Here is a 17,758-nt window from a genome sequence, read left to right as displayed (position 1 = left end):
GTGTGTGTAGTCTGGAGAAAGATGCCCAAGGAGGAACATGCTAAAAGTCTTCAGACAGACAGAAGATGCTTTCTGGAGAAAGGGCATGGTCTGTTCTCCAGACCTCCAGCTGGGACAAGAAGTCATGGGGTTAAATTGTGGCAGCTGAAATGTACGTTTGAAATCAGGACACTTTCCAGGTGCAGGGTTATCCATGGCAATCATGGTTTGAATTTGAGTTGACGTCCCTCTCCCTGGAAGTGGAGGGTTAGGCCCACAACTACTGGGGCGGGCAGGGTAGACCTGGGCTGGTGCTAGGGCTGGGACATAGTGGAGAGGACCTCTTTTTCACATGTTCACTGGGGTTTGGGTCTCTCATCTGCTTCTTGGTCTTTGGAAAGCTGTTTACCTTAAACCACAGACCGCGCACTGCTTCCCTAGAGAGACTAAAGATGCCTGAGTGTCTTTGAGCCTGATGTGCAGATGCAGCAGTTTCTGGGTGATCTCCTCTGATGTGCATCTTCAAGGTGGTCTTGTGGAGGGGTCTTACCAGGGAGAGCAAGCAAGGGGCATTGCCACATTTAAGAATGGGGCAAACAGGCTGCAAAATAATTTCAGCTGGGATTTTTAAGGTTTTCCACCTCTGAGCAGTGAAGTTCTGGAATGGCCTCCTCGGGGGAGTGAAAGGCAGAAGCTCAGCTTGCTTTAATAAGGTTTCTGATATGTTTATGAGCAGGATTTATGACGTGGTGCCTGGTGGGAATGGGATGTGATGACTGAGCACAGCCCTTCCAGTCTTGCCTTCCTATTATAGTGGGTCTTTCTGGTTTAAAGTCTGCAACTTTCTCTGCTGGGATCTCTTGTCTGCTGTTCCGTCTTCATTTATTTCCAGTTAAACACTCTGACCCAGCCAAAATTATTTTCTTCTGGCTTTCCAGTATTCATAGATAGCAATCACACACACATACACACACATCGTTCAGCCAAGTTCCATGCTTGTCCTTTGCTTCACTGCACAGAGGTTTTGCCCATTTTCTTTCCCAGGCAGTCTCCGTGACTGTCCTCCTCTTCTTTGTACCCGGTAGCTTGGAGAGAAATGCCGAGTGATTTCTGTTTGCAAAAGGGATCCCAGTCGAAGGGGAATTGCTGTGATGCAGTGGTTGGATGGGGAGACCATGGTGGCCGCTGGGTGCAGAGCCGGTGGCCGGGATCCCTGGCTCCCTCCTCCTCCTCACCGACGCTGTTGGCCATTGAGTGGCTCCAGCGTGAAGCTCCGAGGTGGTTAAATACCTGTTGTACCTGCGAGGAAGTGCGGTTCCTCCCCTGTCGTGAAAGTGGGGCTTCCTCACTCGATGCAAAGAGCAGCCCTGGAGTGGGTGAAGTTTAGTGGTCTGGGACAGAGGTTTTCCTGGGCCCTGCGATGGCAGGCATGAGGGTGGTGGGCTGTGGTTGTCCCCCTTTGCGTGACACCAAGCCTGCAGAGCTGAACGCTTGTCTTCCCATTCCTGAAAAAGCTCTGCTTTGCATCCTTTTAAATTGGGATTTCCATCCCCACTCTGAGAAGAGTAGCCCAGGACCGCCCAGAAAGCACGAGCAAGAGCAGAATCAGGCCTAAAATAACTGTCCTACTAAAATAAACCCCACGTGTCTATTTATAGCCAAACTTTCGAGTAGTGTAAAAAGCTTCAGCATCCAAAATGACTGGGAGAACAAGGCTAAATTCAGCAGAGCTGGGCTCCTCTGCGTTCCAAGGACCACAACCAAAGGCAATAAATCTCCTTCCAAAACCATGGGGGATTCTTAATTACTCCAGATACATTAAAAAAACGTAAAAATTAGCGGTTCTCCTTTACCAAGGATGTTGAAAACGTCACATAGCGTCCCACCGGTGGGTGGCCCTGGTGTGGGTCTCCCCACCATTGCACCCCGTGTGGGGAGGGGGCTGATGCTGGGGCTGAGCCCACCCGTGGGGCTGAGCCGGGCATGCTGCCCAGACAGCCCAGCCACAGCGCTGGCTCCTGTGCTGCGGGGCTCATCCCTTCACTTCGCTGACGTTGCTCCTCCGCGACGGCAGCGGGAGCAAGACGGGAAGCAGGGAATCCACCCACAGCTTTGTGGTGATGATGGCACCAAGCTCTCTGCAGTGGGTGTGGGGGATCCAGGTAGAGAAAATCCCCCTTCCCCATCCCTGCGGGCACAGAGGCTGCCAGAGTCAAGAGGAATGGAAAATACAGGGATGAGCAGGTCCACAGATCCTTTATCAGCATCTCCCTTTGCAGCTCATCTTGGCACTGGGGATCGGACCCTGGGAGCCAAGGACCCATGCAGTGATGCAGCTGTGCCACATGGCATCAAACCCAGTGAGATGCCCTTCCCTTGACTTGGGTGCTGAGATGGCTCCATCAAGCTCCTTCCTGCTCCTATTTAGTGAACTCTGTCCTTGTTTTTGCCCAGAAACAAGAGTCAAACCCACTGATGAAATAGTCACCACCCGGTGTGGCAAGAACCCCAACCGCATCCTGGTGTACATGTTTGTGCCGCCGAGCTCAGAGACCTCCAAGGAGATCCTCAGGACGATCGCAATCGAGAAGGAGCCCGCCGAAGAGGTGGAAATCTACAACTGGAAGCTGATTAAAGGTGAGTACTCTAACAAAACCAGCCAGCAATGGAGGAGGTATGTGTGGAAACCTGGTGCTTTCCAAGCTTTGTTCAATTTTTCAGGCTTTTCTAGTAGTGCTCCAGACCTTGTTGGGTGAGTCAAGACCTGCTGACAGCAGGCTGGCTTTTGTGACTCCCCCCTTTCACGCTCTTTTGCTGCAGTTGCAGACAGACCAGGGGCTGGAAACCACTTTTGGCCCCAGCATACCCCACCACAAGCTGCAACTCCATCCAGAGGCACAGCACGTGGGCAAACAAGGCAAGGACTATGGAGCTGCTCCTCCAAACCTGCCTGCTTTCATGCCAAACGCACATGGAAAACAAACAAACAAAAATGTTCTGGTCACTCTAGATTTTTGCTTTTGCTCTTTTTTTTACTGTGGTCCACCCACTACTGGGAGCCAAGGTTGCAGAGCTGCTGCAAAGGTGCACACAGAGGGGATGAGTTGTTTCCCAGCCCATTTTTTTGGACAGATGGGTTTGGATGCTCCTGTTGGTGTGTCCTCCAGAGGTTGAAGCATGGCAAATACACTGGCAAAATTACTCCAATCTCTTGCTCTCTCTCCATACCTTTAGCTTTGCAACACTCTTATGGACCAGAGGTGCTTACCTCTACTAGGGACACTTGACCCAGTAGATATCTGTGTCGTGTTTCTCTTGGGACCAGGAAAGCATCACAGTGCCCCAACTCCAAGTCTCTGTTGGACATACTCTATCCCTTGCAAAAACTTGTGCCTTGAGCACTTGAGGTTGGTCGTACCCTACCGAGGGATACAGCAACCCTCTTCCCGTGTCTTCTGGACATGTGTAGGCAGATATTCTGGTCTCTTGGGTACATTCATGTCTCACCTCACTCCCTAAGGAGACCTCAGCCCTCCCTGTGACTGGCTCTTCCCAGCTGCCAAGGGTGGGCACAGGTGGATGGTAGCTGGAGAAATTAACTCTAGAGATGGAGCCCTGGCTGCCACCATGTTTCCATCCTCCCCCTGCCATCCTCCATCCTCTGCGGTGCCCCTCTCCTCGTCCTCCCCCCTGCCTCAGCAAAGCCTCCTTCACAATGGCACCTTGTAGCTGGAGGACAGCTCTGAGCCTGCACTGTCTGGGCCCCGCTGTTTCCTCGCTCCTTGGCAGAGGTCGCCACCCAAACCTTCTTGCCATGTTCTGAGGCCAAAAGCTTCACGTCTGCACGGAGCTCCTGAGCCCTGCCAGCCAAGGACAGGGGAGGCCCTTGTCCCCGAGGCCAACACAGCTCTTTTGCTTGGCAGAGCAAAGTGTTACTATTGGGAAAGAGCATGAGCTCAGTCACATATGGATTCCACCTCTCCATGGTCCATCACTCGACCAACAGAGCAGCATGTGTGGAGAAAAGAGGCTGCAAGTCACGCCTGGAGCCTGTCCATCTGCCTTTGTATGGGCTTATGATACCTACGTGGCCTCATCTATTTCTGTGCCGGGACAGTTTCCTCCACGAGGCAGGAGTTGAGAGGAGAAACCGGCGCCGACACCCAGCTGAAAGCTTTACCCAGCTTGCTCGCGGTGCACAACCAGCCCCCAGATGAGTTTCAGTGCAGGCTTCCCCGTGTTTTGAGGGGTCTGCACACCTCAGGATTTTTGAGAAGTGACTTTCCAATGTTTTTAGAGCAGGAATTATCATGGGGAGTGAGGGCACCAAAGGAACAGGCAGGATCAGAAAGGGACCGGCACAGTTTGGAGGCTCTGTCATTGACTCCTTCACCCTGCCTCACCGGGGGCCTGGGCTGTATTGGAGGCACGGTCCTGGGACCTTCATTGGTCACCAGTGTTTGATCATGCTTGTACATCCTCACACCTGGGCTAGAAAAGACCTGTGCAGTCTGGACCAGCCATCCCCATGTCTTCTGGCATTTACTTGAAGATCTCCTGCCACAGAGACTCTACGGCCCATCTAATCTCTTCTAGAGCCACAAACCCCTTCCTAAGGGAAGACTTGTCCCAACGTGCAACCTCCCAGCAGCTCAAGCTCATGCCTGCGTGTCCTCTCCACTGTGGGTTTGAAGAGCAGACTCCTTTCCTCTGAAGATGCCATCAGCTCCCACCTCTGTCCTCTCCTAGACAGCTGAAGCAGTTATTTTCAGTCTTTCCTTGGTGTTAGACATTTCTGGTCCTTCTCATAGCTCTGCTCCGGACTCTCTCTGTGTCTTTCTTGAAATGAAGAGCCCAAAACAGGGTGTGGGGCTCCAGCTAAAATTGATGTCCCGCTGGGGTGGGTCTCATACACCCACGTATACCCATAGTCCCATCCCCATCCACTCACCAAGGTTTTGTTCTGCAGATGACTTAACAAGTCCTGAGACCAGTCTCTTGAACTAGACTTGCTTTAAAGAGTCATGTTGGTTCCCCCCATAGTCAGCAGAGAGAAGCAGTTCTATGTCCTCTGCACCCATTTTAGGATAGGCAGAATGGCACTGCAGAAGACCCTGGCTCTCCCTTGTCTCCCCAAAATTAGGAAAGATGAATTTTCTCCCTTGGAGGTGGGGCTGGTCCTTAATTCTTTCCTTGTGCTCTACTGGACTCTGCTTGTTTTTTGGTCCTGAGGCAGTGCTGAAAGCATAGAATCATAGAATCACAGAGTGGTTTGGGTTGGAAGGGACCTGGGACCTTCAAGACCAGCCAGTCCCACCCCCTGCCAGGGGCAGGGCCCCCTCCCCCCAGCCCAGGCTGCTCCCAGCCCTGTCCAGCCTGGCCTTGAGCCCTGCCAGGGATGGGGCACCCACAGCTGCTCTGGGCAGCCTGGGCCAGCGCCTCGCCACCTCATTGTAAAAAAATTCTTCCTTCTATCTAGTTCGAATCCCCCCTCTTTTAGTTCAAAACCATCTCCCCTTGCCCTGTAGTTAGAGACACTATATAAAAAGTCTGTCCCCAGCTTTCTTATAAGCTGCTTCTAAAGCACCAAGAATCACAGAATCATTTAGGTTGGAAAAGACCTTGAACATCAAGTTCAACCATTAACCCGGGACTGCCAAGGCCACCACTAAACCATGCCGCTATGTGCCACATCTGCATGTTTTTTTGAACACTTCTAGGGACGGTGACTCCACCACATCCCTGGGCAGCCTGTTCCCACGCTGGACGACCCTGTCAGTGGAGAGATTTTTCCTAATACCCAGTCTAAACCTCCCCTGAAAAGAAAGGTGTTAAGCGCCCAATGGCTCCATGACCTCCCTCCATCTCATCCTAAACTTTGCAAAGAGCGATCCTGTCTGTTGGACGGTATCTGCTCGCCAGGAAATGGCATCACCCTTCGCCAGCTCTATCCCGCGATGCCTTTTTGGCGGATGGCGGGCACAGTGGGCTATTCTTATCTACGCCACCTCGAGCTCTCCTTGTGCGTGCTGGAGCATCGTCTGCATTCCTCCACTGCTCCCCCGTGCCTGGCATCTGTCAGAAATGACCGTCCACGGGACCAAAGGTCTCAGCCAGCTCTCCGAGGGCTCTTGGGTGAGCATTATCTAGGTCGGTTGATTAAAAGATGTTTATCTCTTGTAGCCCTTGTTTAAAATATCCTCTTGGTTACTAATGTACTGGAAAGTGCTTCATCAGCCATGGGGACTATAAGCACAGTCTCCTGCTCCTTTCTAAGTATAGACCAGAAGGATTTATTGAACACTTGTGCCTTTCTTGCGTCATTAACAGTTTTATTATCTCCATCCAGTATCTTCTTTTGTTACTGGTAGGACTTCTTCTCCTGACCCACTTAAAAGACTTATTAATAGTCCAAATATCCACATATTTCTCCGGATGTCTTTGACTTCCTGTATTAATTTTCCACAGTCCATCACATCTCATTTATACGGATTGCTAGTCGGTTCCCTTTCCTTACATACTCTTTTTATGTGTAATTGCTGCTGGGAATTGGGGAACATCTCTTAACCAAATAAGAGGGACCACGTTGCCTCTCACATCTGCTGGCAGTGAGAGGCTGGAGGCACGGGGAGCCTGGGCGAGAGGTAGGGAAGGATGTGCCAGGCATACCTGCCTGGTTTGTCATGCTTCGCAGGCGAATATGAATATCGTAACCCCTAATCCCACAGAAAGGTCACTTCCATTGCTAAATGCAGGTTCTGGTTTTCTTGGGTCAAACATCTGAGTCAGGCACCTCCGCTAACGGGACGGTGTTGGCACAGGCAGAAATATCAACCTCTGCTGAGGTCATTTGGGGTTTTTTTCTGTCCTGGAGGAGTTTCAGGGCTGGGGGCAGAGAGATGGAAAACTTTGGTCCCCAGCTGCTTCCAGGAAAGGAAAACATCCGAGGATGGAGAGGTCTCTGCAGTTGGGGAAGATAGGTGGTCCAGAGTGGGCAGAGAGGACAGGGATCCCAGGTTCCCGCTGGTCTCACCTTTATTTCTCTTACAGTTTTAGGGGAGATCAGACCTCCTCCAGTGCGAGATGCTTTTCAGAGCAACAAATTCTTATTGCTTTCACCTGCTTTGCAGCGTTGTCCCTGCTGCGTTCTGATTTAACGAGGAGTTACTGTTTTCAAATGAGAACTCTCCTGGTCTTCGGCCAGCCCTGGCTTCACTCCCAACCTCCCAGCAGGCTTCGGCAGCAGGTCCTGCACCAAACCAGGACCCCTAGGCATCCCGTGCAGGCAGCATCCCTTTTGCATCTCAGGAGGGGACAGAGTGGTGTGCATCCAAACCTATCTGAGCCTTAAACTGAGTGTTGCGGAGCCTGATGCTCTGTGTTTCCCTCTGCAGGAATATTTCATCTGATACAGACCAAGAAGATCAGCAAACAAGAATTCAAGCAAGAAGCACAGAACTTCAGACTGATCACCAGGACGAATGAAGGTAGGGACAGAGAAATCCCGTTTCCCCACTCCTTCAGCAGACCCTGCCCCAAACAACCCCTGTGTTTTGCTGCTGTGCTCTGGCCGTTCTGCAAAGGCTGCGTAAATCCTGGCATGGTGTGGGGAGCTGAACCGTTGGGAGAAGGCTTGTACAAACAGAGCCGGCTTGGGGCTGACCTCTCTTCACACGCATATGCAACACTCCTGGTTAGCAGTCACATTTTCACTTTATGGTATCAGAAAGGGCAGCCAGCTTTCTAAAAGTGGATGCACGCTTGTGAAATCCAAAGGCTTTGTCTCTCCAAAGCCTGTAAAACTGTTTGATTTTTATATCTAATCCATCTGGTGTTACGGGGGGAAGAAAAAAAACAATGATGCAAGGGATTTGAAAAAAATAAACTCTTGAAATATTTTTAAAAATCATTTTTAATGTTCTTGGATGTGCGTAAATGTTACAAAATGCAGGAATGCCAGTGCACATGCCGAGAGTGCCTGTGCGGAGCAAAACTGCCGTGCTATTTCCTGCTGGCTGCCTCTTTGCCTGGGCTGGGTTAGAGTTTAATGGGTTAGGTTCGGATCAGAGCCATTCCCATATTGTCCAGCACCCACAGGTCATCGGGTCAGCCGGCAGCGGCGCTGCTGCCCAGTGCATACCAGCACACCCAGTGCCCCAGCAAGGGTGGAGATTTGTTTTCACCTCCAGTCCGTTTGACACAACATCTCTTGACCAAACTCTGGGCGATTTTCAAGTCCCTGCTGCCAGGTTGGGCTTTGCACCCCAACGGGGTCTCTGGCACGTGCCCCCTTCTTCTTGCCTCAGTTTCCCCTGACAAATAACCCTGTTGTGAAACCATCTCTCTGCCATTGCTGCAAGTTCTAGGGAAGCATTGGCCGGTGATTTCTTCACAACAGGAGGTTAATTCAGCTGGAAAATATGCCCCCCCTGGGGATGACGACATTAGGGTTGCATAATCCTTGCTGGGATTACAGGGGAAGCGACCACCTAGAGGGAAAGCACCTCCAGCCACCACCTCCTGCACGTAGGGGCTTGCTGATGTTTGGGAGAAGCAAGGAGAGGGATTAGGACACTTTGTGCTAATTCTGGGGGTCTTTCCCAGCTCCCACTGATGCAGTTGCTTTGCGGGGAGTCTGCAGCTCACCAGTGGGGCTGTCAGGGGATCTAGGCGGGGGTTTCTTCTCCTTCTGCAGCAGGATCTTCCCTTCCTTCAGGTGGTTCCAAAGCTCTGCACGAAGAGCCGAGGCTGAGGCAGCAGCAGGAAAAAATGTACACGTGGGGGTTTTGAGCAACCCACCCCAAAGAAATGGGGTGACAGAAGGGAGGAGAGAAGCATACCTGCCCATGGCCCACGAAACGTGGATTTTGGCTTTCTGATTATGAGTCAGAGGGCAAGCAAAAGGCTTTTAAGAGCGTGTAGGTGGTTTCCAGGGAAAGCATTGGAAGTGCCATTGGCTGTGCTGTTAATTGCATTGCAGGAGGTATATAGGGCCCCTCTTGACCTCAAACACCATTTTAATGGGAAGATGGAAAAGCCTAGGACTGGATTGTGGGACCACTGATGAACTGCTCTGGCCACGGCCAGCGTTGTGGGTGGACCTCTCTCCCCACCTCTCTCCCAGCCTGGTCCTTGTGGGTACTCCAGTGTGGAGGGTGCTACACAAGGGGTAAATTGTGTTTTTTCCTGCTCCAGGGGTTGTTGCTAATGAGTGTCCATCTCTGCTCATCCAGGTCACTGGAACATCTTCCGAGCCCAGACGTCAGAGCTGAGGATGACAGAGAGCCCAGAGAAAGAAACAAAGAACTTGTAAAGAAAAAAACCTTTAACCTAGCTATTATCTAAACACACACACACACACACATACACGCATACACATATATATGAGAAACAAAGTTGCATTATTAAATAGACTGGCACAGCAATAAAAGGATACACTAGTGTAAATTACAAAAACTCCAGCAAACCAACCAAACTGCACCACGTTGAAGCCACAGCGGTGGAGGTGCCTCTCTCCAGCCGGAGAGCGCAAGAGGCGGCCGGCAGCTCCTGCTGCGGGAGGCGCCGGGTGTGCAGAGGGAGGAGGGGGAGACGGCGGAGACCTGAGACCTGGTGCGGTGTGAGGAGGTGGGATACATCCCTGACACGCCAGCGTTTCTGAAGAGCATCAGGAGCTAGTAATAAAGCAGAACGTGCCCGTGCTTTTTACCAACCGTCGGCATAAAGATGACCTGCAAAGAAAGAAAAACCGTCCTTATTTCTTTCCTTGGAGCCCCTGTGATCTGCCAAGGGTTTCTTCGGCCGAATACCCTCCAAAGGGTATTTCTTGGAAAATCTTGGGTCTCTTATCCTCTGTGTCAGCTGGGAGGATTCTTTTCCCTTCTTTGCAGGTCACTTGAAGATGCAGTTCTGGGGGGGACCCACTTGTTGACTTGTTGAGGCCTGAGACCTCAAACGCTGCACTAAGGTCTCTACTAAGCATGTTATTATGCTATATATTTATATATATCCTACATAATATCTACTGAGCTGTATTCACAGGAGGGGCATCTCCCAAAGGGCGAACAGGACCATTTCTGCAGTGTGGGGAGGAGGGTGTGCAGCAGCATTGCCCTCCCCCTGTCTGGAAACAGCTTTGGGGGATTTTCAGGTTGTTTTGGTACATGTATTTATCCCTGGTTTCTTGTTTTATTCTGTTTTGATAAATCTATTTATTTGGAGATCCAGATCTGTCTGATAAATCTGATTAAAGCGTCTTCTTGATTCAGCCTCCTGTGTTGGCTCTCCTTTCCCCGTAGGGTCCATGTTACAACTCGGGGGGCCCAGTGGGACCCCCATCCTGGGGGGTTTGGGGTCTAATCCCCTTGCTCTGACTCAGGCAACATCTCAGGGTTTGGGATGCAGGACCAAGGCATGCAGAGAACATCCCACGGATGCTTCGCTCATCATCAGGGGATCATCCCTCCCCACTTGCTTATGGTCTGCAGCTGGTTTGGGGCTGAAAACAGAGCTTGGGGCTGGCAGTGGGCACGGGGCTCAGGTGAAGGCTGGGGGCAAACCCAGGCCAGGAAATCAGAGGTCCTGGCAAGCTGGATGGGTGCCCAAGCAAGCTGCTAAGTGGGTGCAGGTGCTCACTCTTGGACAGGCAGCTGCTCACGTGGGGCTATAAAAGGATCAATGCATGCAGCTCCCACCCTGGGGACAGCCATGCCTTCCCCTTCTCTCTTTGTTATGCCCCAGAAAAATGGGGGGGTTTGCCACATAATGTGGATGGAAACCAGGTCCATGCATGGCCGAAGGAGGGACGAGCAAATGAGCAAAGCTCCCGTGGACCCACAGCAAGGAGGAACCAGGGATAATTGGAGCAGCCGGTGGGCACCGACCCAGCACTGCTCATCAGAGCTGTGCAATGATCCAGGCAACGGGGCTGATCTGGTTAAAATTATCCAAGGAAAAAAATCCCAGTGATGCTTTGGGTGTTAGGGGTGTCCCCAGTAGAGTGGGGCAAAGGGAGAGGGGGCAAAGCCACCCCTCACCCCATGGCTGTGTGCATGACTGTAGCTGTGTGCTGGCAGAGAGGATGCTGCCAGTCCCCGGGGGGAAACCTGACCCCTCACTCGTCAACCTAATTAACTGGCTCTTGCGTGCACTAATTGAAGCAGAGCTGAGGCCCAATTTATGCTCATTTACCAGAAGTGGCAGGTGTCTGAAATGAAGCTGCCCGGTTGGGTTCCTAGGGAAGGCCTGGTAAAAACCAGCACCAACCCTGCAACCTCACAACGTGAGGTCTCCTGCAGGTATCTGTAGGTGACTGAGCCCAGTATAGGTTATACTGAGCCCTGACACAGTGCAAACCAGCTGCGTGCCACGCACACAGAATTTCTCTACCGTGTCCAGGAGGGTGGTGAATGCTGCTGGCTGCTCCGTGGCCAGGAGAAACCCTTTGGTAAGCAGCAGCAGAGGAACCTGCATGGAGTGAGGTCGCTGCCACCCCTCAGCAAGTCACCTCTACCCAGAGCACGGCGCCCTGTATTTCTTCCAAAAATCAGTAACCACAGAGCTGCATCGCCCCTGTGCTGCATCGCCCTGGACCCCTGGCTGAGCTTTGCCTTGGGCAGGGAGATTTGGAGGTTAACGGTGATGTGCAAGAGGGAGTTTCTTTGGAGAGTGGTTTCATGGAGACACAAGATGGAGATGGAGAGGCAGTCTCATCCCAAGGAGCTTCCCACCAAGAGATGTTACTGCTGCCTGGTCCCTTCCTGGGAAACACGGATGGCATTGCCCTGGTGCAGATGCTCCGAGGTGGACTGGGTATTCTCTGCTCCTGCTGTTGTCCTTGCACTGAAGCTGGTCCTAGCAAACAGGGTTTGGTGCTGAACATACCCACCACAAAAGGAAGACGTGGAAGCCTCCAAAGATGTCATTTGCATGATGCGACTGTTCCATCCTCCCATAACTTCATTTCCCAGACCCACTGCATCCCCTGGCCCTGGCTGCCTCCAAACAGCATCTCTTCTCCCCCAGTGTCAGCTTCTCCACTGCTGTCAGGCATCACGCCACTGCCAGCTCTCTGTTGTTGCAAATCAGGCTTTCTGCTGCCTTTTAGTTATCCCTTTACTGCAGCCCTGCTTTGGGACGCTGTCATAAAAGGCACCCCATAAATTTTATATGGAACAGTAAAACATTTTCGCCTTGGCTGCTGTTCCCCCTCGCTCGCTGCAGCAGCGCAGACCAAAGGGGCGAGATCTGGTTAGGCAGGAGCCAAGCGCGCTATCTCGGCTGCTGGCTCCTGGCAGAGAAAACCGGCATGACATTCCTTTTTGCTAGTTTGATTGAAGGGATACGCCTGGAGCCATCTTGCCTTGCACCAGTCCTGGAGCAGCACTGGTGTCTGCTGTCCAAGGGACACAGCTGTGGTTTGTCTCCACCTGAGGAGACCCAAAAGCTTCCCTTCTGCTCGCTGTGGTGAGGCACCAAGGGCTTTTGGCTGCCTGAAGTGACCCCTGAGCCGACAGGGATATGAGGGGTGGGCTCAGCTCTCCCTTCAGATGGCAGACCTGCAACCATGGGTTTCTTAGGTGTGTTCCTCGCCCTTCCCCATCCATCCATTTATCCATGTATCCATCCATTCTTCCCCATCCATCTATCCGTCCCATCCTTTCCCCGTCCATTCTTATCCATCCATCTCTAGCCATAACTTCTTGGGTCCTCTGGCTTTTCTTCCCCTGCAGTGGCATGGGAGGGAGAAGATATCGGCTTCACCTTGGTTTACCCTGAACGCTGCCCAGTGTCAGAGACCTTCATTTCTCCCAGGATCATAAGAAAAACCCACCCGAGAGGGGTGCTAGGGACATTCACAGGGGCCACGTGGGCTGGTGACCAACCTCACAGAGCACTGCCTGGTGACGTGTGGCCGAGGAGGGGCAGAGGGACTTGCTGTGGGGACCGGGGGCTGCCAGCAGTGGGTGATCTCCCGCAGCCGTGTCAGTGATACGCCAGACCCGGCGGCCCCAGGAGCCTGCCCTAATGACCACATCTCCCCATGGGGGACTCTTGGAGGCTGCTTTCCCCGCGGGGGCATCTCTGGGGATTAACCCTTTTAATTGGATCAGCAGCCACGGATCAGAAGCCAGCACTTCACGGTTGGTGGCATCGCCTCCCTCGCCCTGCTCCTCTGCAGGAATCGCCCCGTTTCCACCCCGAGCCGTGAAGACGGGGTTGATTTGGGGGCAGAGCTGGTGCAGCGCTGTGGGATCTTTCATTTCTTGCAACGCTGAGTTTGCAGGGCAGGGCTGGGCTTTCTGTGGAGGGTTGGAGGGGGCCGCCCCTAGACTCTGCAGGGGACATTCCCTGGGGACATCCCACGTGTCACACTGTCACCTCTGCTGCAGCCCAGACCACGTGGGCACCCATCCCACCATGGCTGGGGGCCAACAGGGACAGGGTCCTTCCTGGCATGTGCAGGGCTAAGGCCACCCTGTCATGCCGTGCAGCCACAAGGCTGCATTCACTCCCCTTACCCCCAGGTAGGTCAGCACCTTTTCTCTTTCTTTACAGCTGGGCCACCTTCCTTCCACCTCCTTAACAGGGTTTGCAGCCCTGTCATTGTCCGGTTGTGCTGGTTGTGACTCATTTCTGATCTGCTCAAGGGTCAGGGAGAAGAACCTTCCTGGTTCTGACAGTGTTTGCACATCCATGAGCAAGATCAGCTTGTGGCTGCACAGATAATGAGTGGTTTGGGAAAGATGGAAATCTCCGAGACCTCTCTGCGTAACGTGGCTGACATCCCCCTGCTTCTGCCTTCCCCATGTTTCTCTCGTATCAGCCACAGAGCACGAGGAGTTTCAGGCAGCTCACACCTTTGCTGATGTGGATAAACCCCCTCAGGCAGCCAGCCAGCACCCGCTGGTGGCACCACCGAGCTGGAAGAGCAGCACAGGTCTTGACACTGTCAGATAGAAGTTGCCTAATGTCATGAGAGCAAAAAACCTCTAAGCAAACACCCAAATGCAGCTTGAGGGCTTTGGGGATTCAAAAGTCCTGTCCAAGGGAACCTGGCGTGGACCCAGACACGAGCCCTGGCCTAAGCCAGGGAGAGAGGGGAGCATCAGTGTGCCCAACCCTGCAAGGAGAAGGGTTCTTGCATGAGGGCTGAGGTGGACATTGATGGGTTTTGCCACCCTGCCTTCATCTGCCCAGCCTCTGCCAGCATTTTGTGTGTGGGTTAAACATGGATGATTCTGGGCACCACTGGGTAACCGCTCCGCTGCACTTGCCGTGGGCTCCTCGGGGTATTTGCAAGTGCATCCATACAATTGAACCACAGCAGGATCTCTCCTGTTGGAAGGGACTTGGCTCCACGGGGCAACAGCAACGCACAAGGGTGTTTAATGCAACATCCCTGGCTGGGGCGGTTGTTCTCTCACCCTCAGGGAGAAGATGTCATGATTTAATTGCATCCTGCCACTTCTGCAGGACCTGCATCTCCTGCTGCTTCACCTATGGGACCTGTACCTCCTGCCAGCTCTCCTGCTATCACTCTCCCCTCTTGCTGTGATCTGTTTTGTATGCAATAAGCGCATCAAACATCCCATGGCTGGTGCAACCTGTGCTGCAACACCTCTGGTCTCAGCAGAGAGCATTTGGGCACTGGGTCCAGTTTGGGTCCCCAGTACCAGGCAGGCAGTGACTGGCTGGACTCAGTCCACCTGGAAGATACACCAAAAAAGTTTTCCCTTTCAGGCTGATCAAACGCTGGAACAGGGACCAAAGGAAGGAGGGGCATCCCTTCCCTGGAGAAACTCAGCCCTTGCCTGGATACAGCCCTGAGCAACCTGATGTAACTTCAAAGCTATCCCTGCTTGGAGCTGGAGGTTGGACCGCGGACCTCCTGGGGTTCCGTCCAACCTGAATTACCCTGTGGCTGTGTGCTCCGGGACGGATGTCAAATCACCCTCAGAAATCTTGGCTCTACCTCTGGGGTCTTAGGGTTTTTTTACGTCAGAGCCATGCTATTTCATGCTCTATTATCAGGTTAGTCAAAACACTTCTCTAAACTATATGTCTATATAATTGCCAGCTACACTCACTTCCTTGGCTCCTGCTGTTTTCCATTGCATCGGATTTTCAGCCATGCAAAATATCTACTTTCACCTTAATCTGCATGAAGCCCCTCTCGCCCGCAGGCAGCCTGGGTGCAAAGGGGAGGCCAGCACCTCTCGGCCGCGCTCGCTGGAGCCTCGTGCCACCGGGTGAGCTGGGCAAGCTGGGGCTGGTGGCATGCACTGCTCAATGTGGGGCGTCACTGCCCCGTTACGGCTCTGCCATGGGGAGATTCAGTCACACAAAAGAAGGCTGGGTTGGGTTTAGTGCTGCTGTGAAAGTCCTGTGTGAGGCCCATGGCTCTGGAGGTGGTTTGAAGCTTTGGTTCACAGGTGAAGCATCTCCCAGTGAATTAGGATGTGTGTTCTCATATCACCTTCCCCCAGCTGAACAGGGGGATTTCTCCCCAGAGGGATGGGATTTCTCTTAAAACAGCCCTTGCGGCGCTCCGTGGAGACCCCTGTGCCATGCCAGGCAAGCGCTTCGCCTGCATCCGCTCCCCTCTGCACATCCCTTTCTTTTTCAGAGATGGTAAATGGAGAAACCAGAGGATCATCCGTGCTGCACGGCTCACAGGCTGTTCTGCCACCGCGGACCTGTCTCCTCTCCAGACTAAACAGTCCTAATATTTCCTGTCTCTTCTCACATAGAAATGTGGCTGTAATCACTCTTTTCTCCTGTTTCTGCACCTTTTTGGATGCCGGAGCAGCTCAGGATGTACCTAATCTGGCGGGTTGTCTGAGTTGCCAGGGAAATGAGATTGCATTTCCCTGCCTCCAGCTTTGTCAAAGCTTGACACCCCCAAAACTGAGGGCGGGGGAGAGGGGGGAAAAATCCCTGCAGAGAAATGCTTTGCCAGCAAGTCAGGACTATCCCGACACTGGAAAAAGCCCCCGGCTGCCTGGAAGACAGGTACTGAGAAAGGGGTGATGAGAAAAACAGGGAAATCCTCGGAGACCGTGGCTGGCAGGGCAGGAGCCAAAGGAGGGATGGCAGCTGGAGGAAATGTGGCTGGTGTGGCACAACCGCAGCCCCAGCGGCCCTTTCCTCTGGCACAGCGCTTGGCCTCTCTGCCCTGTAGGTGTTCCGTGGCCATCCCCAAACGTGGGCTTTCCAAAGGGGAGGTAGGACAGACCAACGGTGCAAGGAGCTGGCGGAGCATCCCGTGATCCTCCTGCCCCGTGGGATGCAGGAGAGCTGCCCACACTGCCTGTGGCTGCCTTCTCCGGTGCACCCGGCTGGTCTTTCTCGCTCTCCTATTTTTTGCCCATGAGAGCATCCAGCCCCCAGCAGAGATCCCTGTTTGTGCGGGCTGGATAAATCCAAAGGGAACTGCTTGTGAGTCCTTCTCACCAGCACTGCCAAAAGAACATGATTCAGTGCTTTTTTTTTTTTTGGGGGGGGGGGGGATAGAAATTAATTAGTTCAGGCCCATCACAATTATCTAACTCAATGAGCACAACAATAACCCACTGTTTAAAGGTTGTTCACGGGCGTTTAGCACCATCTGGGTCGTCTGATCAGGGGCTTTGAAAACAGTTGAAAATGAAGTAAGAAGGATTGCTTGGCCCGGACACCCCCTCTTGCCTCCCAGCTGCACAATGAAAATAATCCTGATGGACCTATTAGACACAGGGAGAGGGACCGCAGAACAAACACCACCCCATATCTCGCCATGCTCCTCTGAGCTGTAGGTCAGTGTCCCCAGATGGGAAGGTGGTGGCCTTGGAAGGAGAAGGGAAGAAGAGCTTGGCCACATGTCCAAATAGCAGAGTTCTTCCCTGGACATGCTCCTCCTCAAGCTCTGGGGAACTGAGTTAGAGCAGGTGAAGCTCGAGCCATCCCCGTGGAAAGGTTGGGGTTTGCAGAGGCTGCTGCTGCTGCTCAGGAGGACTTGGACCTCTTTGGACGTTGGGCGGTTTCTTGTGCGTGCTGGAAGGTGGATTTGAGGGTTTGCCCAGTTGGGCTTGGGCTTCCCCCAAACTGGGAAGGCAGCGGGGAGCGCTGTTGATTTTAAGAGTGAGTGGCTGCTCACCATGTCCAAAGCTGCCCCGAGAGGGGCTTGGAACCTGCTGGAAATTCAGGACAGACTCATGTCTAGTCCATCCCCAGGTGGCCACCTGAAAAATGAGCCTTCCCACGTTGTGTGAGTTAGGAGATGCCACATCTGGTAGCCCATGTACACCCTGTGTGGCCATCCCAGCAGCCAACCTCCAGGTCCCACAGTCTCACCAGTAGCTGCCTTGGACCTCCCGGTCCCACCAGTCCCAACTCACAACCCTGCAGTCTCTCCAATAGCCATCCCAGACTGACAGCTGCTCCAACACCCGGCTGTGACCAGTGGTCTGACTGTGTTGCTGGCACCCAGACCCCCAGAAACACAGACACAAGCAGGAGAGAGTCCCTCAACTGGGAAAACAGTTGGAAATTGAGCTTTAATGAAGAAATGGAGTCTAATCAATGAGACAAACTGCACTGGCTGGAGTCAAGTGCAGTGACCACCTGATTAGACAGAACTGGCCCGTTTATCCCCTTATCCTTCTATTTTCATGTTTGTTCCTCTCCAGACCCCCTTCATCCCTCCTTCTGCCCACCGTTGGTCCATCCCCTCAACACTGTCTTCTACAGTCCCCAAATTCTCTTCTTTTGGGATCCCAGCACCTTCCCCCATCCTCAT

At 52.9% G+C, this 17,758-nt stretch overlaps 1 protein-coding gene across 1 annotated transcript in view; it reads left to right on the top strand.

Moving 5' to 3' along the window:
• Positions 1–10,225, top strand: part of CHRDL2 (chordin like 2) — a 29,272-nt gene extending 19,047 nt beyond the window's left edge. Inside the window, 3 exon segments of the mRNA XM_056327683.1 lie at positions 2,434–2,616; positions 7,374–7,466; positions 9,213–10,225. Of these exon segments, the coding sequence (XP_056183658.1) occupies positions 2,434–2,616; positions 7,374–7,466; positions 9,213–9,292 (356 nt within the window). The 3' untranslated portion in view covers positions 9,293–10,225.
• The last annotated feature ends 7,533 nt before the right edge of the window (positions 10,226–17,758 follow it).

Source organism: Falco biarmicus, chromosome 2 (genome assembly GCF_023638135.1).
Source record: "Falco biarmicus isolate bFalBia1 chromosome 2, bFalBia1.pri, whole genome shotgun sequence".
NCBI classification, from domain to species: Eukaryota; Metazoa; Chordata; class Aves; order Falconiformes; family Falconidae; genus Falco; species Falco biarmicus.
The sequence above is the reverse complement of the archived record's forward strand: the minus strand, read 5'-3'. Positions and strand labels throughout refer to the sequence as shown.